General features: G+C 49.7%; 1 protein-coding gene across 2 annotated transcripts; it reads left to right on the plus strand.

Moving 5' to 3' along the window:
• Positions 1 to 984: 984 nt before the first annotated feature.
• Positions 985 to 19890, plus strand: NUAK2 (NUAK family kinase 2; the record flags this gene model as incomplete). Of its 2 annotated transcripts, none has more annotated exons than XM_080699167.1 (7): positions 985 to 1362; positions 12294 to 12414; positions 15273 to 15424; positions 15761 to 15826; positions 17446 to 17565; positions 18072 to 18204; positions 18827 to 19890. In XM_080699167.1, the coding sequence occupies exons 1-7, from the start codon at positions 1117 to 1119 to the stop codon at positions 19888 to 19890; spliced, it is 1902 nt and encodes a 633-aa protein (XP_080555293.1). In that variant the 5' UTR covers positions 985 to 1116. The 2 variants fall into 2 exon arrangements, with proteins under 2 accessions (XP_080555293.1, XP_080555294.1); XM_080699168.1 differs by having other exon boundaries at positions 1159 to 1362; positions 12294 to 12438.
• Positions 19891 to 21840: the final 1950 nt, after the last annotated feature.

Genomic DNA, 21840 nt, shown 5'->3' on the forward strand with positions numbered 1-21840 from the left:
CATCACAGAAAAGAAAACCTTGGGTAGGGTAGCTTTATAAATTCAGTGATACCTGGGAGTGATGGCGCACACATGTAATTTGGGAGGCTGAGACAGGAGGATTGGGGTTCACAGCCTCATCTACTTAATGAGGCCCTTCACAACTCAGTGAGACCCTATTTCAAAATAAAGAATAAAAAATAGGGCTGAGGGTGTAGCTTGGAGGTAGAATGCCCCTGGGTTTCATCCCCAGTACTGCAATAAATTAATTAATTACTTAATTAAATAAATTAGTTAATTAATTTAGTGATACAGGCTAATAATAAGTGTGTAAAATTTTTCATGAATAAATGAATATTTTTCTTTTGGTGTTTGTTCTCTATGTATCCTGCCAACACCCCATAAATTCCACCACATATTGAGGAATCTACTTAACCCTGAAGGCCCCCTTTGACGGACAGGTAAGAACTTTCCAAGAACGTGGGATTCCAAGATCTAGTTAAGCTTTATCTAACCGAAGGGGAGCCCTCCACCAGCCTCCCCCTACGTAGCTGGCGTCTGCCTCCACCCCATCCCATACATTCCCCTCTCTCCTCTATGGATGTAAGTGGTCAAGCACCTTTACAAATTTTGACTTGGAAGAAGGGCATTACTTAAGGGAGAAATACTTAGGTGACCTCTAGCGCCCTCAGATTGTTCCTTGCCAACTGGGAACACAATAGAACAAGTGTCCCTTGTGGATCAAGCGCCACGCAGAGGCAACAGCCTTTCCAAAGGCTCAGCAGCCTCCACTGGCGTTCCCTAGTCCCCATTCCAGTCCCTCTGGGGTCCAGGTGGGCGGGACCCCATTGACACCTTTCCCCGCCGCGGAGGGGACGAGGCGGGGTCGGGGGCCTGCGAGAGCCAATGCGGGAGGCGCTGGTCACGTGCTGCCGGCGTGCAGACCAATGGGCTTCGGGGGGCGTGGCCAGAGGCTCTGGCTCCGAACGTTTATAACAATTTGGAATGCGGCGCTTTGGAGCTCGCTCTGGTGCGGCTGTGACTTCCCGATCCGGGTGCGGGACATGTGCCCCGGGTCCTAGCTCTCCACGCACAGCAGATCGACTGTCCTTCGCCCTCGCTCACTTCTAGCTCTCCATGGAGTCATTAGTCTCGCCCCGGCGTCCAGGCCCGGCTCCCTCGGCCGGCGCCGTCCTGACCGCAGAGCTCGCCCCGCCAATGGCAGACGGTCTCATCAAGTCGCCCAAGCCCCTAATGAAGAGGCAGGCGGTGAAGCGGCACCATCACAAGCACAACCTGCGGCACCGCTACGAGTTCCTGGAGACCCTGGGCAAGGGCACCTACGGGAAGGTGAAGAAGGCGCGGGAGAGCTCGGGGCGCTTGGTAAGTGCCTCTTGGGGTAGGCGGGTGGCAGAGCGTGCGCGGCTCAGTGGAGTTGCCAGCCTGCAGCCTCGGTACGCGGAGATTGCTTCGGGGGGCGTGTGGGAGCGGATGTCCATTCTATTTGCGTCTGCCCATGGTTGTAGGGACAATGTTTGTGGACCTAAGAACCCCAGATGGCGTGTCCCTAGAGAAGATGGGACTTCAATTGAGTTTTGCTTGGAATAGATTCTTCAGCAGAGTTACATGGGAAGAGGCAGCGGGAGGCGCTGATCTTAGCAGGGGTTTGATAACTAGTGTGTGGCTGAGTAAATGAACAAAGTGTGGGCATTCTCAACTCTGTTGACACTTTGGTCCTTTCTAGCTCTGAGACTGAGTCTAAATTTAATTATGATGTTTCTTTTTTGCTGTTTGGTGTGGAGTGTGTGTGTGTGTGTGCGTGCATGCGTGCGTGCGTGCGTGCGTGCGTGTGTGTGTGTGTGTGTGTGTGTGTGTTTACTGGGGATGGGACCAACTCTGAGCTATATACCCAGCCTTTTTATTTTTTATTTTGAAACAGGGGCTAAGTTGCTGAGGCTGGCTTCTAACCTGTGATCCTCCATCTCAGCCTCCCAAGTACTGGGATTGCAGGCAAGTGCCACCATGGCTGATTTATGATGGGTTTTTGGTTCTGGGAAATGTAACACCAGGCTTTGGTGTCAGACCCATTGTGCCCCATGATACTTTGGGGCTTAGGGCCTTTTCAGGAACTTGTCCTGTTGATTTGGTGTGTGTGTGTTGTAGTCATAGTAATCTGTGAACTTGAGCAATTTCCTTCATCTCTATTCTCAGTTTCCCTTTCTGCAAAAATAGAGAAAATATGGCCTGCCTCACAAGCTGCTGGGACAATTTGAATAAAATACTAATGTTGACCTAAATTGTTTCTGATGCATAGAACTTGCAGTGAGAACTGATATTTGTATCTGGAAAGGCCAATCCTGAAAGGATGGCAGATTTACCAAAAGTTAGGTTAACAGTGGTTCTCAAACTTGAGTTTAGCGTGCATGCAAATCAGCTGGGTGCTTGTTTAAAATAACTTATTTACTGGTTCTATGCCCATAGGGATTTGTTCTGAAGGTCTAAAATTTGTATTTTAACCAATCTTTTAGACTATATGCATTAGGGATTATATTTTGCTGAATCTATCTAGTAATCTAGTTGGGCGCTGCTTGTGAGGAGAGAGAGAGGGAGGGAGGGAGAAAAGGGGAGAGAGAGAACGAGAGAGAGAGAGAGAAAGAGAGAGAGAGAGAGAGAGAGAGAGAGAGAGAGAGAGAGAGAGAGAGAGAGAGAGAGAGAGATTGCATAGTTTGCCCTATTGGCCATGATGGTGTTTACTTTTCCAGTCAGTAGCTGGTTTGAAACTCAAGAAGTCATTTCATTGGTAAAGGAGAGTGAATGTTGGAGAAAGGGGTAGATTATGGCTCCATCAATAGGACCAAGTATGTTTTTCCTGCTAACGCCTGGCACGGTCCCCAGTTGCCCGCTGCCAGGTTACAGCTATTGGGCAATCATGTACTTCCTGGCTTTCCTTTTCTTTCTCTTTCTATAAAGAATGAGGGCCTGGTGAGGCTCCCGGCTTGAGACTGTTTGGCCCAGGCTTTGTCAGGGTCTTAGCTAGAAAATAGTTGCTCGTGCCTTATTCCCTGGACCTCTTTTTGGAGGGAAGACTGGGTCATGGGGCCTGGGATGGCCCAGAAATAAAGAATCTGAGAGTGAAGTTCAGAGATTCCAGCAGGATTTTTACTGGGGTCACTGTGTCTGTGTGTCTGTGTGTGTGTGTGTGTGTGTGTGTGTGTGTGTGTGTGTGTGTGTGTGTAAGAAAGAAAGAGAGACAGAGATCTCATTTTATTTCAGAGTAAGCGAAACTAGATTTCAGTTTTCAGTCCTCATTGGTTCTAGGAAGGGATTCCAGCTCTTTACATCATAACAGAGAGGATTTAGAAGACGCTGCCTGGCCTCAAGCCTCTTGCTATATATAGGGAGCCGATCAGTAGGCTGGGACCTGCTCAGAACCTCCCTGATCCATAACCGCCCAGTACTGTTGTTGGGAACTTGCTCAGGACTCCTCAATCTTGGAGAGCAACTTCCTGCTGTGCTAATGTTTTTGTTCATTCTGGAGCACAACCCTCTTTCCCACTCACCCATCTTGACTGTCCTCCCTGAAGAGAGAGAAAGACCGGATGCCTCAGGATGCTTAAGTTGGGGAGAGGGGCCTGGGAGCTGCCCCATACCTTCCCCTAAAGGAACTGAGATTGTTGGTGGGCCCTGCTTCTGGGGAAAGCCTGCCGAGTGACTTCCATCCCCAAATTCTCTCTACTTTTTTCCTATCCTCCCATTCTCACCCTGTCTAGATGGGCATAGCAGGGGCCAGATGGTATTGTCCAGGGAGGAGCAGGTGGGTGGGACTAACGGCTGCACCAGAAGGGCATCAGAGGAAAAACAAATATTTGCTCTGGATCTTGGACACATTCCTGGTATCCAAATGACATTTCCTTCTGTGATTCTCAACTCCCCTGACTACTCCTGCCCCTAAGAGAAAAACACATACTGGGGTCTCTGAAATAATGGAGTCCACCAAAGCCTGTAGGATGAACTGTGTGGAAGTCTCTCTCACCTCCAAGGAGTTCCTTGAGGGGCCTCTGAATGGTAGTTTTCTGAGTTGGGGGTGCCTCTGTCTCTCTTATACAATGAATTGTGGAGTCGATTTTCCAAATGTTTGAAAGTGATCAAGATGATCTGATTCCTAAGGCCCAGAGAGGGTAAGTGACTTCTCTGGCTGCTTAGTGGTGGGCCTAGGGCATAGGCTCCAGACTCATTTCCCCGGCCTTGGATGACCAAGTGCTGAGTCTTGGTCTGGAAGTCGGCCTTGAGATGAGCCCTGGCTTGTCTCAGTGCTTTGTCATTCCAGCGGCTAGCTCCTCATCCCTTGCCCAGTGCTCCAGGCAATGCTTAGGATGGGAAGAATCATCAGAACCCTCCCCCCTCCCCATATACACACACACTTGATTATGTTGAGGGATCCTGGGTAGGGAAACTGAAGGATTAAGTTCTTAAACCTTGCCAGGGAGTTGTCCTCACTCAGTGTTAAGACTACAGAGATTAAATCATGGCCCCATTGCTTACCAGCAAGCTCTGTGCTCTCTGTATCTGTCTCCTCATCTGCAACACGGGGATCATAAAAATTCCTGCCTTGTGGGATTCTCCTAGGATTAAATAAGAATATACATAAGTGTGTAGCACAGAATATAACACATACAACACGATTATCCAGCAAATCTGGCAGAGATTACCCAAGACATACCTTCTCATTCCTGGGAACCCTGATACCCTAGGGGCTGTCCTACCCTAAGAAAGAGTAAGGATTGCTGGACACAGTGGCACACACTTGTAATCTCAGTACTTGGGAAACTGAGATAGGAGTATTGTAGGTTCAAGACCATCCACAACAACTTAGTGAGATCCTGTTTCAAAATGAAAAATTTTAAAAAAAGAAAAGGCTGAGGATGTAGCTTGGAGTTAGAACACTCCTGCATTCAATCTCCAGTACCAAGGAAAGAGAGAAAGAAAGAAAGAAAGAAAGAAAGAAAGAAAGAAAGAAAGAAAGAAAGAATAAGGATTGTGCTTAGCCTTCCTTGAGACAATCCGCTTTGGTCTCTGCTTTGTTCAAAGCCCTAGTGTCCCCTTCGGCTCCGGCTTCAGAGAAGGGCTCCGCCTGGCCAGCTGCCAAAGGCTTGTTCAGTGGGTACTGCCCTCCCAGCTCCGCCTGCACCTGCCTGCTCAGCAGCAGGGAGGGAGGCTGCAGGCGACTCTTGTCCTTGGGCCCCAGCCAAACCACACAAAAGGGCTGGGCAAGGAAGCTCCTTACCCAGGAACCTGGCAGAGTGGGCTGGACGGTGGCAGGGAGGGGTGGCACAGTATGGAGCTTAGGCGATGTTCTCCCCTGAGAGCCCATTTCTGCTCCCTGCCTGACTCTCTGGCCAAGTTCTGCACCTGCCTGGTCCTTTGGTTGGTTAGCAAGCCACCCCCAGGCCCATCCCCACTCTTTTGAGCCCAGGCCAGCCTAACCCAACCTCTCCTCTGCTATCTAAGTGGGTCATCCTCCGGCTCCTTGTCCGCCTCCTTGACAGCAGCTGCTCTGTGAAAGGGCAGCAAGGAGTCAAGGATGTTGGCTTCAACTCTGGGCAATAGCTATGATCAGAAATGTGCAGCTTGGACCCTCTCTTCTGGTACCTGGAACCAGCATCTCTTGGATTTTCTTTCTTTTTTTTTTCTTAAGAACTTTCCACCACCCTCTCCTGAATGCAGATCATTCCTAATCTGAGCTCCTGGGAGGATGCAGTGTTTACCAGCTGAGCCCCCGCAACACCTCGCTAGGGTGTTGGCAAAGGAGTGGGGCATGTTTATATATCTGGATGGCTGTACAGCCTGGCCCCAGGCAAGATATGGGGCATTCCCTTCTCCAGACATGGAGGCAGGGCTAGACACCTCCAAGGAATTTTTGTCTTCTGGTAGCTTCTCCAGGCAACACTCCTCCAGCTTAGATTCTGACTCTTGATACGTTGGAAAAGCCAACTTACTCTTTTGGACTTCGCTGTTCTCCATTTGCTAGATGGGGTAAGGAATTCACCCTGTTGCCTCTCCAGGGCTGCAGGGGCAGCAAGACAATCACTGGGATTCTATCAGCAGAAATATACTAAGGCAGGTCAACACGGCCATAGTATGGCAGCCTCGCAAGCAATTCTTGCCTCGAACCTCTCTGGCATAGTAGCAGGTGACTCATTCCCAAAGTTCAGCATAGAGTGCTAGAATGTGGAAGGGAGCTTAGAGATCCATCCCGATATACACATTCACGACTGACTCCTTTCTGCCTAGAATGCCCTTGTCCCTCCCTGGCCCACCACTCAGCTTAGCCAGCCTCCCCCATCTTTGAGATCTGAAGCAGTTTTCTCCCAGGTTTGGTTTCTTCTACTCCTCCATACAAAGAAACCCCTCTGCAGCACTTCAGGACTCCTCGGCAGGCAGAGACCTCAGCTGTCACATTAAGCACACTAGGCTACCGCTGATTTAATTGTCAGTCCTCCCCCTGGGCTGGGTGGGGGTCTTGACACAGGGACTGTCCAAATGCTGTCTGAAGCCCCAACAGCTAGAACAATACCATGCACGTGGTAGGCATTCAGCAGCTGTTTAGAGAATTAATCTTTTCTTTTTTGTGGTACTGGGGATTAAACCCAGGGGCATTCTACCTCCAAGCCACACCTCCAGCCCTGTTTTATTTTTTATTTTGAAACAAGTTCTCACTAAGTCGCAGAGGACATCACGAGGTTGCTGAGGCTGGCTATGAACCTGCAATCCTCCTGTTTCAGCCTCCCAAATACTAGGATTATAAGCGAGCACCACTGCGCTCAGCTTAATCCTTTCGTTTTTCAGATGAGGCCAGCAAACTAGCCAGACCGGTTAACCAGATCATCCAAGCAACCTGCCTTGAGTTGCAGAGCTTGAACAGGCAAATAAGATTCACGCTCAGATGTTTGCTGGTCAGATGCTCATGTTCACATTATCATCTTTGGGCCTGACCATATTATTTAAACTTAAGTGCTTTGAAGAGAAAAATGGGAAATATTAAAAACTACACCAGGCCGGGCGTGGTGGCGCACGCTTGTAATCCCCGCACTTGGGAGGCAGAGACAGGAGGATCGCACAGGTTCGAAGCCAGCTGCGCGCATTGGCCTAGGAGACCCTGTTTCCAAATAAAAATGTAAAAATAGGTCTGGGAGTGTAGCCTGGAGGTAGAAGGGCTTCCAGGAACCCCAGTACCACCAAAAAAAAAAAAAAAAACTACACCAGGATAACCCAGAACTGTCTCCAGACTTGTCGCCTTTCTACCTCTGAGTGGAACAGACAGCAATTGTTACCCTCCTCCTTGGCTTTACTCAGCTTTATTATTATTATTATTATTATTATTATTATTACTATTATTATCATCCTCATTATTTTTATTATTGTACTGGGGATTGGACCCAGGGGCATTCTATCTCTAAGACATACCCCCAGCCCCATCCTTTTTTATTTTTGAAACAGGATCTCGCTAAGTTGCTGAGGTTGGCCTCAAACCTGCAACTCTCCTGTCTCAGACTCCCAAGTACTGGGGTTACAGGTGTGCACCACCACACCTGGCTACCTCATTTTTATTCAAAGCATAGTCAGCCAACTGTCTTTTCAGGTGAGAACAAAGGTCCCTAAAAGTTAGTTCTCATAACTGATAATGACTTCACCCAGGCCTGGGATGAAAAGAAAAAATAAATCTTATCTAGGTGCTAGTTCCATCATTCAAAGATCAGTCTGGTAATTGACCAATAGATACTTATTTGTGTCTTGGGTTCACCAGTAAATAACTATTGGAGGCTTTCTGTGTGTTGAGCTGTCTAGGCCAGAGCTGGTGCTCTAGCTAAGATATTTTAATAGGCTAGCCAGAGGAGAGCTAGAGGCCTCTCCTAAGGGGCTGGGAGAGGCTGGGGGAAATGGCCACAGCCTCACCAGGGCAGCGATACATCACTCTTCCCATCTGTACCTGCTTGGGGAGTAATGGCGTATGACTTGACTTGCTTCCTTCCTGAGAAGTGCCAGCCAAGCAGTGATATAACTGGGGGTCCTTGACCTACTCTCTCGGGCCAGAGTCCCAACTTGCCGAAGAATGTCCGTCCAGGGTTAAATAGTCTGATTTAGAGAGCTGGGATGCACTCAGTGGTTGAGAACTTACCTTGTACGCATGAGGTCCTGGGTTTCATTCCCAGTACCTGGGGGGAAAAATTCTGATTTAGAATTGGAGGCTTCATGGTCGGGCATGGTGACACATGTCTGTAAACCCAGTACTTGGGAGGTTGAGACAAGAGGATCACAGGTTCAAAGCCACCTCAGCAACTTAGCAAGACCCTGTTTCCAAATAAAAAATGAGGTTGGTGGTCTAGCTCAGAGGTAGACTGTCCCTGAGTTCAATCCCCAGCACCACATGCATGCATGCATGCGCGCGCACACACACACACACACACACACACACACACACACACACACACTCCAGGATTCCCAAGTTGAAAGTGATGGTTCTCAGGGTTCTACCTGTATACCTTCTAGCCACACAGACACAGAGACTCCTAGAACCTCAGAGTCCCTGGTTTTTTGAACCTCATTTCTTATAGGCTTCATTATTTATAGAGCTCTGTCCCTAAGCCTGTAATTATCTCACTGTCCTATACATTTGGGTGTTTGCAATGAATGTTCAAGATGTGTTTAGTCTTTGCTTATGTGTGCATTTTAAGCTCTCAAATATTTTTGTCTAGATAGTGACTTGTTTTATATGATTATTTTCTACTATTAGTATAATTTTTATAGACCTTTGCCCCTGAAGAGCTCACAGAGTCAAAGACTGAGAGAGAAAAGAACTAGTCTAAAAATCTCCCCGCTGAGAAAAGAAAAGGGGATGTGGAGAAAGAGATGTGGAAATGTATTCCAGGTTGAATCCAGGAGCGGTGCCCTATAGTTAAAGGAGGATTCAAGGCCTCTACCCCTACCCACCCTCCAATTCCGACCTAGAGATTTTTCTGCTGAGCTCACTGGGGGAAGATGGGTGGGCTGGAGCAGAAGGGGGGCAGCCCCATCCCTGCAGCTGCCATGTGGGCCTCCCCAGCATCTTGGGTAGGAGGCTCCATGGTGACCATCCCTCCCACCTCTATTGTCCTCCCTGCCCTGCTCACTGAGGGTTGAGAGCTGGGCCTCCTCTCTTTCACAGATGCAGCTTCAGGGGAGGAGCGGGGCAGAGGGCACACCATCCCTGGCCCGTTACCAGGGTGACCAGGCAGTGGGCATTGTGAGCAGCTCCTCTTAAGGGATTAGGGCCTTTCCGCATTCTTGTCCAATGGGGGACACTGGCCAGCAGGGCCCGCAGTCCCCGCAAGCCGGAAGCCATTGTCTGTCTCCAGAGCTTGTGAAAGGGTGGATTAGAGGCCCCTCCCCTCCAGCAAGGGTTCCTTTTTTCTGTCTCCTTTAGAGTCTTGAGGGGAGGCAAACCCTCCTGGGAGATTGAATGAGGCGCTGTTTACCTCAGTCTGTGCCTTCACATTTCTCATAACTTGCCTACCTCCCGTGAAGAGGAAGTCTTGTATTTATTATTTGCATCCTTGGACAGGACTTGCCAGGAATTGACTAGCCCTGGGACACCCCACCCCGCCCAGGACCAGATGCTTAGAACGAGATTCAGAGCTGGAAAGCCCCTCAGATAGCAAAAGTACAACCTGTTTATCTCCCAGAAAAGAAACCCGAGGCTCTCTGAGAGGGAGTGGGATTTTCCCACAGGGATAGGGACAGAATCTGGAGAACCGCAGTCCCCTGGATCTCCAGGGGAGGGGGAGGGGGATCTGTCACACCCACCACGAGTTCCTGGCCCTGCTTCCTGAGATCCCTTATCTCTAAGACTTGAGCGGCATCTGACTAGCTTTCTCCATCCCTCCAGAACCCACTATGCACCAGCCAGAAGCACTAATCTTTATATGGTAGTTTTCACCTTTATGGACTAAGATAAAAGTCCTGAAGGACTCTGTTAGTCTAGTTGTTTGTTTGCTTGTTGCTAGGGAGGAGACATTTCTTATCTGAAGAGATTGGTTGGAGGTTTTTCCCCATAATGTTTTTGGTGATGTTCTTCATTGTGGTTAAAAATATATATTTATAATCTAAGCACTATGGAGGCTGAGACTGGAGGAATTATGGTTCGTGGACAGCCTCAGCTACTTAGTGAGTCCCTTTGCAACTCAGTGAGACCCTGTTTCAAAAATAAAAAGAATAAAAAATAGGGCTGGGGGTGTAGCTCGGAGGTACAATGCCCCTGGGTTCCATCCCCAGTACTGCAAAAAGAAAAAAGAAAAGAAACCTCAAAATCAATTGTAATCCTTAATTATACTAACCTACATTTGATATACACTTGTATCTCCTTTGATACCACTTTATGGATTTTAAAATTGCATCTTTGATAAGATACATCAACTCTATTAAGGTAGTAGGGCACTTAATCAATTGAATTAAATGTACATAATGGGTTTTAAAAATGAGATTTTAAAGCTGGCAGAGTTCTTGTTGGTATATGTCAATAAAATCATAGTTAAGGTAGAAAGATAAAGCCTAGTAGACATAGTGTTGATTTAAATACCAACAGACATATGCTCTAATATTCTGTTATCAAAAATTTCTTTTTTGGGGTGGTACTGGGGATGAAACCCAGGGGCATTCTACTCCAAGCTACACCTTCAGCTCTATTTTTTATTCTTTAATTTGAAACAAGGTCTCACTGAGTTGTAAAGGGCCTCACTAAGTAGCTGATTGAGGCTATCTTTGAACCACGATCCTCCTGTCTCAGCCTCCCAAATGCTGGGATTACAAGCGTGCGCCACCATGCCCCGCTAGACATTCTTTTTTTTTTTTTTTTTTTTTTTTTTTTTTTGCGGGTCTGGGGATGGAACCCAGAGGCATTTGACCTCCAAGCTACAACCCCTGCCCAATTTTTTATTCTTTATTTTGAAACAGGGTCTCACTGAGTTGTGAAGGGCCTCACTAAGTAGCTGAGGCTGTCCTCTGGTCTCCGATCCCGAATGCTGGGATTACAAGCATGCACCACCATAGCCGGCTTAGACATTCATTTCTTTAGACCAAAAGATTTCATAACATAAAATTACCACAAAGAGTAAAGAAGAGACTATACAAAGTTGATGAAAATGAGCTAAAATAATAAAAATAAATAAATAATGACCACAAGGAGCCTTTACCCAGATTAGAGTTTCAACTTTCACAGACCCTCACAGAGTGGTTCATAATACAAAGCCTTCTAAAAATCAAACTTTAGTTCACTGTTAATATAGACCACCATGCAAGGAGTACTGCAAAGAGAAGTTTAGATCTGTCCAGATTTAAATAGCATAATATTTTTAAGAGTTAGCCATGTTGTCACAGACCAGAGGATCACGTAGGTTCGAAGCCAGCTGTGCTGGGTTAAGAGACCCTGTTTCCAAATTTTAAAAAATATATAAAATAGGTCTGGGAGTGTAGCCCAGAGGTAAAAGGGTTTCCAGGAACCCCAGTACCACACACAAAATTTTTTTCATTCCTTTTGATGGTTAAATAATTTTTTATTATAAGTGCCACATCTTGTTTATCCATTCATCTGTTGATGGACATTTGTTTCTACCTTTTAGCTAAACTGGTTGCTGATGGCAAGTGAGGGTGCTGGAGCAGAAAAAGGATTAAATTCAGAATCAGATGGCCAATAGCCCAAGTTCAGTTAGTGCTTGTATGACTTCGAGCAGGTCATTTAGTTCCTCTGGATTCCAGTTTGCTCAGCTGTAAATGGGAATGGCCTTGCTTTCTGTACCTACCTCCTGGGGTTGTTGCAAGGGCCGATTCATTTACTAATACAATAAACAGTTACTCAGTGCCTACCATGTGCCAGGCACAGTACTTGGCATCAAGGATTTGATGGTGAGCAAAACAGTCCCAATCCTGGTGCAATATGGCAAATCTGCCTTATAAATCATAAGGTATCAGACTCAGGGATGCAGGTTGCTACCTTCCTTGTACACCTGTACAGTCTAAGTAAGGAGGCCATTGGTCCATCCATGCTCCTTTCTGCTGTGTGGACTGTACCCAACCCAAATGAGGACCTTTTCTAGAAAAGGTATTTTCCACGCTGTTTGCTACCTATCCTGTTGAAAGGCCTAGCGGCTTCTCTGGGTGCACCCTGGGGCCTTTGTAGCAACCACAGGCAGACACCCTAGGGCCCCAAGGTCCCTCGAGCATCCTAAGAGATGCCTCTACCTGCCCGACCTTTCTTCTCACTCTCTTGCATTCTTTGTTCCCAGGTGGCCATCAAGTCAATCCGGAAAGACAAAATCAAGGATGAGCAAGATCTGATGCACATACGGCGGGAGATTGAGATCATGTCCTCACTCAACCACCCCCACATCATCGCCATCCACGAAGGTACAGTGTGGGGCATTTGGAATTGTGGGTCAGGATCTGTCTCTGTGTGATAGGAGAAGTCAGAACCGATGGCACAAAGAAACTGACACTGGCTTTAGAGTTGGGCAAAAGCTGGATTTCAAGCCCAGCTGTATGATCTAGGGCAGGCCCACACTCATTTAGTAGAGTCCCTGGGCCTCACTTCCTCACTACAAAAATGGGACAGCTTCATTTACATACAGGGTAGTTGTAAAGATCAGACTGGAACATGTCACCAAATGCTGTTAGGTTTTCCCCACTAGAACACTACCACCCCAGCCCAGTGAGAGCCTTTGCCATCTGGGGGAGGCTGAAACACACCTAGACCTGCACCTCCTCGGGCGCGTGGGTGCTGGGCTTCACCCATCCAAGAGCCGGTCCTCCTAGAGTCTGACCTGTGCTGAATCACTCCCGCCACAGGGCTGGCTGCTACCTCTCCTTGTCCCTCTTGGCCTCCTCTCCTCTGACATCACGGCTGCCCTCCTCCCTGTGACCCAGACAACAAAGTGAGCACGAGAGGATGACAGGGAAAGAGGGGGAGCACCCTCCCACACACACCTGTCTGGTTCGAGCCTTTACGTAATATCAGCTAGCTGTGAAGCCAGGGATCACAGTGTTAGTAGGAGCAGGGGGAGGGAGCTGTGCTCTGCCCTCTGTCTGAAGACTCTTGGCTGGGAAAAAAGAGACGTCTCTGCTCTCAGATTCATAGGAAGATTAAGGGCAGAGCTGTTAATGTGGTCCGGTGGCCTGAGCCTGCCCCATGAGGAACCCAGGCTGGGAAGGCTATTGCATCTCTGTGTGCTTTCCTCAGGGAGGACTGGGCAGATGCCAAGGATTGGTTAAGCTGGGCTGAGCTTGGTGATTGGACAGCGTTTATCTGTGTGCACGTATGCATATGAGGGGTTTCCCCACACCTGTATCTCCAGCTGGGTCTGAGAACTGAGCTCTGAAGCTCAAGATGTGGCTTCTCCTGCATCTGCAGATGCTAATTCATTCATCTCCTGCAGATGCAGGAGACACGAGGGTATCATAGTTGCTATGTGTCTGAAGAGCTTAGATTCATCCCCATCCTGCTATAGGAGATAGGGATTGTGGACTTGGGGAACCGCTCAGTTCTGGGAACCAACTTCTAATCTAGTTACTCCTCAAAATGTTCCCCAGCTGACTCTTGATCTCCAGTCTCGTGGCACAGAGGTTGTGCCCCTGCAAAGAGAACAAGAACCACAAGAGTGGAGTTTCAGCCAGGCTCCCTTCAGAAGGCTGGGCCACCATGTTTCCCTGGATAAAAAAGCAGAGTCTTCCTGTCTTGTATCTGATTTCCTGGAGCTGGGACTCCTCTTAGGAGAAGTCTCATCTCTCAGCTCCTTTTCAGAGGCTGGATGGCAATAGCTCTGGGGCTGGCCAAGCAAGCCAAACTCATAGGTCCTGTTTGACACAAAAATACATCAGCTGTGCCAAGGAGTGCACCTCGATAGCCCCAGCTACTTGGGAGGTGAGGCTGAAAGATTGAAAGTTCCAGGCCAGCCTGGACAACTTAGTGAGACCCTGTCCCAAAATAAAAGAAAAAGGCCAGGGGATATAGCTCATTGGTAGAGCACCCCTGAGTTTTACCCTTATTATTACAAACAAAGCAAAACAAAAGAAAAAGATGCAATGTCATGGGCATACGTGTTCTGACACACACCCACCTGCAGAGCCAGTTTGGTGAAGCATCCAGTTCATGCCCTTCCAGGGAGCTGGAGCCAGGACAAGGCCAGAGGTGGCAAGAAGACCTCTACTACAAATGGAGACAGGCCAACTAGGGTGTGCTGACTGCCAGGAAACCAAGCCAGTCAGTTAATTATCACATAATTATTGATTGCTTATTTACATGAGGCCTTATGCCAGACCTTGCCCTGGACACTCTGGATGGAAAGTCACTGTAGGAGTGATGAATGTCTTAGCTCTTTGTGGCATTGCAGAGTTCACAGTCCACTTTCATATACTTTACCCTGATCAATGCCTATCAAGATAGGTATTTTTTGCCGGGCGTGGTGGCACACGCTTGTAATCCCCGCGCTTGGGAGGCGGAGACAGGAGGATTGCGCAGGTTCAAAGCCAGCCGCTCTGGCTTAAGAGACCCTGTTTCCAAATTTTAAAAAAGTATAAAAAAATAGGTCTGGGAGTATAGCCCTGAAGTAAAAGAGTTTCCGGGAACCCCAGTACCACCAAAAGAAAAGGAAAAAGATAGGCATTTTTATTGGCATGATTTTCCAAATTTATGCATGAGGACACTGATATAAATATGCAAAAGGATAGGTACCATTTTTTGAGCGTATGTCAGACCCTATACCATCCTGCTCAGCCGGACTCAAGAGCAGTCACTGATTCTGTATTTCTCATCCCAGCCTCATGAGATTTTCATTATTATTCTACTTTTCAAATGAGGAAATTGAGGTACAATGGCTGGATAACTTGTCCAAGATCACCCAGCAAACCTGCACCCTTACTGATACATCTGGAAGAAATTTGACCAAGTTCACAAGGTGAAAAAATTGGGTTCAGAACCCAAGAGCCTGACCTTCCATTCTCATCCAACAATGTGTCTGCCTTCCTGGGATTTTGCAGTGTACTTTTCAGAATTCTCAAAAGCCTAAACCTAGGGAGAACCACTGCCCTGGAAAATGCAGAGCACCCCAAAGCCCTTTCCCTGTCCTTCTCCGCAGCCCTGTGGCCCCATTAGCAGACATCCCTGGAAGGAAGTCTTGAGTGTTTGGTCTGGGTCAAGGAGGGGTGTGTGGCCCCCAGTGGGAAGCAGTGCACTCTGGGAGGGCCTGACACCCTTGCCTTGCTCTGCCCAGTGTTCGAGAACAGCAGCAAGATTGTGATTGTCATGGAGTACGCCAGCAGGGGCGACCTGTATGACTACATCAGTGAGCGGCAGCGGCTGAGCGAGCGTGACGCCCGCCATTTCTTCCGGCAGATTGTCTCCGCCGTGCACTACTGCCACCAGGTGAGCACCTGCCCCTGCCATGTGCTCAAGGGGGTGGGTCCTGGGGTGGGTTTGGACCAGAGAGATTCCATGACTTTTCCAGGATCACACAGGGAGGCAGAATGGGCTCTCAGATGAGGAAGCATTGTGCCTCTGGTTTTGAGCCTCTTGTCCAGGGAAGGAAGGGCCTGTGAGTTCTTGTGCTGTATGCCAATAAAGATGGGTATCTCCCGCCTACCTGTGCTCAATTCGACTTGGCTTCCTCTGTGTTTACTGTACTTTCTAGAAATTGTAAGTCCCTTCCCTCCCCTGGTGACCTGCCCCTGACTCTCTTCCCTCCCTCCCTCCCTGTTCCAGAATGGGGTCGTCCACAGGGATCTCAAGCTGGAGAACATCCTCTTAGACGCCAATGGAAATATCAAGGTGAGCCCCACCTCTCATTTCCAGAAGCTTCCCCATCCACCCAGATGTTTCGGCACTGTCCCTAGCTGAGTAGCTCTAAGCTCCTAGCAGATTCCTGAAGGAGTACAGCAAAGCTTGGACCCCTCTGTGGGTACTGATAGAAACCCCAGCTATCATCCATTCTAACACCTCTTCTGTGGATGGGAAACTGAGACCTCCAGACGAGGTGTCACTCTGACTCCCAGACCCGTGCTCTGTTGATGTCACAAGGCTGACAGGAGTCTAAATCTAGGCTCAGCTTTTGCTCACAGCCTTGAGACCAGCAGAGACAGGCAGAGACAGGGCCACGGCTGAGTTCTCCCTTTCTGCCTGCGTGTATACTTGCATGCACGCACACATGCACAATTTAATCTGCTGCAATTAGGTAGCCTTTTGGCACCTTTCCCCATCTGCCAAGCACCCCAGTGCCAGCTTCCTGTTTCTAGCAGCTGCTAGATGAGCTAAATTTAGGTCGGACAGGAGAAGTTCTTGTTGATGGGATAAACTCAGACCTCAGGGCTGGACGGGGGAGATGGTAGGAGCAGCCAAGGCAGGAAGGCTGGCCTGGCAGGGCTGGGGAGGGTGACTCGGCACCTGCGTGACCCAGGGCATAGTCTCCTCCAGGGGTTTCTGACCTGTGCCCTGAGGTGCCTTGGTGCTAAGTCCATGCCCCTTACCTGCCAATTCCCAGAGCAGGTGGGGCTTTCTTTGATGCTGACCAGGGTGGGGGAAGCCAGAGCCAGTAAATCCACATAACCTGGACAGGTATAGATAGACTTTCCTGTATGTACTAATCATATGCCTCGTTATAGACTTCACCTGGTAACTGCTTGATAAGAAGCCAATAAAACCATAAACAAAGGAGCCAGAGTTTCATAAACATCCCTTCCCCACCCTGGCCATACATAACCCTCTGATGGGGGTACGGAGGAGAGTAATAGCAGGGCATTGACCTCTAGCTGAAGATACATGGGAAAGGGTCACTAGGTAGCCAAGAGGCTGTGTTTGGGTCCTTTCAGACAGAGTCAGATGACTCAGGATATCCTACGAGAAGGTTCCTTCTCTTAGACCAGAACCACAGCCCTGGTCGTTACCCAGCCTTTGCCATTGCCAACCCTTAGCTATCTTGGACTGACCCAGGAATCCTGCCTAGGTGTGGACAGAGAGATGAGCCCTGGGCTGGGAAGGGCAGCTCAAGGCTCCCGTGGTTAATCGGTAAGGGGCTTCATTTGCCCAGGAGGGCTATGGCAGTGGTGTGAGAGGTTGGCTCCCTCCTCCACCTGGCTGACCCTCCCTGTAGTCAGTAAGTGTTCACCCTCAGGAGGTCACCCCTGGAGTAGAACAAAGGACCTGGGGTACAGTGCAGATCCCAGAGCACTGCATGCCTCTGCTGAGGTGCTCTTCATGGACATGGATCCTCAGGGTGCTTTCTTCCAGGGCCTGAGCTATGTTGACAGTGCGCAGTATGAAATAAGGGCTGGGGACCCTTTTCTTCCACTGAGGCCCTGGTTTCCCCAGTGTCTGGAGAGGGGCCAACCAAGAGCTGTAGAGCAACCTAGGTCTTGGTGTGACCTGTGTCCATGTTTGACCCAATCCTGCAGATTGCTGACTTTGGCCTCTCCAACCTCTACCACCAAGGCAAGTTCCTGCAGACATTCTGCGGCAGCCCCCTCTATGCCTCGCCCGAGATCGTCAACGGGAAACCCTACATGGGCCCCGAGGTGAGTAGCCCTTCTCTGCCCACCTGCCTGCCGTTTACTCTGACTTCAGATCCCATGGGATAGATGGACTAGTTTTCTAGTTATTTCTTTTTTCAGAGGCCAAAACTCAAGCCCCCAAAGCAGCATCTTACCAGGCTTCTAACCAGGTCTAGCAAACCTGACACTAAATCTGAGGTCTCATGATCCCTGGTCTCCTTGCCCTTCACCTTCCAATCCAGCCTCCCTGGGGTGTCTTGATATCCATCACGACCACCCTACCCTGACCCAGAAGGGATGGCCTGGACCCTCTGCTCCTGTGCTTGTGGCTGTCCCTTCTAGGGGTGTGATCAGCCTCAGCATCCTCTACCCCATCCCTTTTTGTCCCTGGATATGAGAGGGGGTCATCATCAGATCTACTGGCCTCTGGGTTCCCCAGCATGTACCGTCCTGTCTGGTATCAGAAGGGAGGCTGGCAGCCCTCCAGTTGATGGTACGTGGGCACGCTTGCTGATCTCCCTTTCTCTCAGGTGGACAGCTGGTCCCTGGGTGTGCTCCTCTACGTCCTGGTACATGGCACCATGCCCTTTGATGGGCACGATCATAAGACACTGGTGAAGCAGATCAGCCACGGGGCCTATCGGGAGCCACCCCAACCCTCTGGTGAGTGAGCACTGTGGGCATCCTCATCCAGACCAGGTGTACAGCTCCCTTCCCTAGGCAGGAACTAAACAGTGGAGCTCAAGCAAAGACTGATGGTAGTCAGGGTGCCCTTCACCCTTTCTGCGGTGCCTGAAACCTCCAAGAAAGAAGGGGCTCTCTCTTCCTTCCCCTGTGGGCATGCCATTTATACTTCAAAGTGCTTCCTAAGGTCCATCTGACAGCCTCTTGGCTACCATTGTCTCACGTCCTATTGCTTTGCCATCATCCTCAGCAATCCATCTTTCCCCACATGATGCAGAAGGCAAGAAGAGGCATATGGCAGCCTCTGTTTACTCTTGAGCATAGTTCTTACCCTCAGAGGGTTTAATTTCAGTGGAAAGAAGGAAAATACCTACAAATGTACAAACTAATGAGGAATCACAGGTCAGAGAGGCAACTGGGGGAGTCACTTGAGAGAAGCCAACCTGGGGATCCAGCCTGGGCTGTGGAGTGTAAGGAGCCCTAAGTGGGAATGCTTGTATTGGACCCAGGGGTGAGCGATGTCTTAGCTTAAGAGGGGACAAGCCGGTGGAAGGGGATCAAGGGGTACCCGTTTTCAAGCCCCCTACCTTTTGTTTTCCAGACGCCTGCGGCCTGATTCGCTGGCTGTTAATGGTGAACCCCATCCGCCGGGCCACGCTGGAGGACGTGGCCAGCCACTGGTGGGTCAACTGGGGTTACACCACCCATGTGGGAGAACAGGAGTCTCTGCGCGAGGGTGGGCACCCCAGCGGCGATTCTGCCCGGGCCTCCATGGCTGACTGGCTCCGTCGATCCTCCCGCCCCCTCCTGGAGAATGGAGCCAAGGTATGCAGCTTCTTCAAGCAACACGCGCCTGGTGGTGGGAATGCCTCTCCAGGCCTGGAGCGCCAGCATTCACTCAAGAAATCCCGCAAGGAGAATGACATGGCCCAGTCTCCCCAGGGCGACCCTGCGAGTGACAACTCCCCTCGCCCTGGGAAGAGCAACCTCAAGCTGCCAAAGGGCATTCTCAAGAAGAGGACCCCGGCTGTCTCCGAGGGGGTGAAGGAGGACCCTCAGGAGCCCAGACCGGTGCTGGACAGCACAGGGCAGGTGGCCCCCTTGCTCCCCAGAAGGGGCATCCTCAAGAAGCCGCGGCAGCGCGAGTCTGGCTACTACTCCTCTCCGGAGCCCAGTGAGTCTGGTGAGCTCCTGGATGCAGGGGACGTGTTTATGAGTGAGGACCCCAAGGAACAGAAGCCCCCTGAATCCTCTGGGCTGCTTCTCCATCGGAAGGGCATTCTCAAACTCAATGGCAAGTTCTCCCGCACAACCTTGGAGCTCACGGCCCCCACAACTTTTGGCTCCCTGGATGAACTGGCCGCTCCTCGCCCTCCGGCCCGGGCCAGCCGCCCCTCTGGAGCTGTGAGTGAGGATAGCATCCTGTCCTCTGAGTCCTTTGACCAGCTAGACTTGCCTGAGCGACTCCCCGAGCCCCCACTGCGGGGCTGCGTGTCTGTGGATGACCTCGTGGGACTTGAGGAGCCCTCCTCACAGGGCCCCGGCAGCTGCCTGAGGCGCTGGCGGCAGGACCCCCTGACCGATAGCTGCTTCTCTCTGACAGACTGCCAGGAGGTGACACAGACCTACCGACAGGCACTGCGGGTCTGCTCAAAGCTCAGCTGAGGGTCAGGGAGCATTGCCCCAGCCAGGGTAAGGCTCTAAATGCAGCAGGCTGCACCCCGAAGGGAGGGCAAGATACCTTCTCCCTGCCTCCCAGGACCAGTGTCCCAGCTCAGAAGGCTGAGACGATTTGCAGTAGAGCCCTGGGTTGGGCTAGATGGGAGAAGTGGACAGTATCTTCTGCCCTATTAACATGAAGGGTATACTGTTTTCTGCCCAGGGGTAACAGAAAGGAAAGAATAGAGAAATGGAGAGAGTGCAAAGACCCATGTTGGAGTTGCCCTATCTTGAACCCATAGTGAGGGTTGCAGAGGCCAGGAAAGGCTCTCCCTAGGTGCCTGTTCCTTTATGGCTCAGAGTAAGTTTGAGGCCTGGTGCCTTCCAAGCACAGCCCCTTCCCTACTCCTTCTCTGCCAAAGTGGAGATGGACCGTCTTCATACACGTTACCACCACCACCCATGGCTGGAGCTGGAAATGCTCCCCCAAGATGCCAGGGGTGTCCTGGGAGTAACCTGGAGCAACTCTCAGCTCTCCTAGGAGTAAGAGAATGCAGCCTCTGTCTCCTCAAAGGTTCTTTTCCTTTCCCACCCTCCAGTCTGGGCCTGATCTTCCTGGAGTTGCTGCTATAAATCTTAAAGGCTTGAAAAGGCCCAGGCTGCTGTTTCATCTCAAGGGGTCCAGACCCCTCTGGACTCCACCTTGGACCTCAGAGATTTGAACTGTTGCCTCCAAGCTGCTCCTGAAGTCTACACTGTGGATCTTATTTCTCTAGACTTTAAGGACTCTAGAATGTCTGTATTTATTTTTGTGTTCTTGACTCTGGTGTTTTTTTTTAAGTGAATTTTTTTAAAAAATGTGAATTGTATGTTCTGGGGAAATCCACAATGACATGCAACTTTCTTGTACAGGGAGGTATGTTTGTAATGATGCCCGGCTGATCAGAGAGAACTTTTTACAGACCCACATGCTCTGTTGCACTGTGTGGAGATGAGTCTTGGGCGCCCTTTACTCCATACCCTGAAGCTGTGTACCCTCCTCTGTGTCCAGGAAAAAAAGGAAAAAAAAAAAAAAAAACCACTCCATTAAAACCAGAATGGTGATTGGGAAACAGCCCCTGAGGTTTTCTTTGGAGAGTGGGAGGTAGGGCCTTCTCTTGGCACACATTTTCCCTGGATGCCAGGGTTGGAACTTAGAGAAACTGCTTAATCAAAATAAAACAAAACAACTCAGAAGACCAAGGCAGGAGGACCACAAGCTGGAGGCCAGCCTGGGCAACTTAACTAGACCCGGTCTCAAAATAAAATTAAAAATAAGAAAATAAAAAGGGCTGAAGATGTAGCAGAGGGCCGCTAGATTAGGTCCTCGGTACTGTTAAAAAAAAAAAAAAAAAAAAGGACAAAGGGCTGGGAGTGTAGCTCAGTAGCTCAGTAGCTCAGTGGTACAGTGCTTGTTTAGCAGCACGCGGAATCCCGAGCACCGCAAAATAATAATGATGATGATTTAAAACAAAACAACTTACTCCAACTGTAAGCTTTCCAAGGCTCCTGTTACACTTGTACCAGCAGCTCTGGCTTGACCAGAGCTCAGTGGAAAAGCCCTGGGCTGAGGCCCCAGATAGCTTTTCCTACCTGTTCTAAAGGAAGAACTGAGCCTGCAGATTATCCAGCCTCCCCCACCTCCCATCTGCTTGACACCCTGCCCTCAGCTGCTGGAAGATACCAGCAGCCTTTATTCTCTGCCTCCAAAGAAATCCCCTTTTCTCCAGTGCAGGGCAGTTTCCCCTCCCCTGCTCCCACTCCAGACTCCAGAGGAGGAAGTAAAGAATGCCTGGAATGTCCACCCCCCCCCCATGGGCCAGCCCCCTCAGCCCCCTGCAGAGCATTCCCCACACCCAGCTCCATTGAGAAACTCCCAGGCTCCTAGGACGGGGATGAAAGGGAGAATAAGGACAA

Source organism: Muscardinus avellanarius (assembly GCF_963383645.1).
Source record: "Muscardinus avellanarius genome assembly, chromosome: 7".
Taxonomy (NCBI): Eukaryota; Metazoa; Chordata; class Mammalia; order Rodentia; family Gliridae; genus Muscardinus; species Muscardinus avellanarius.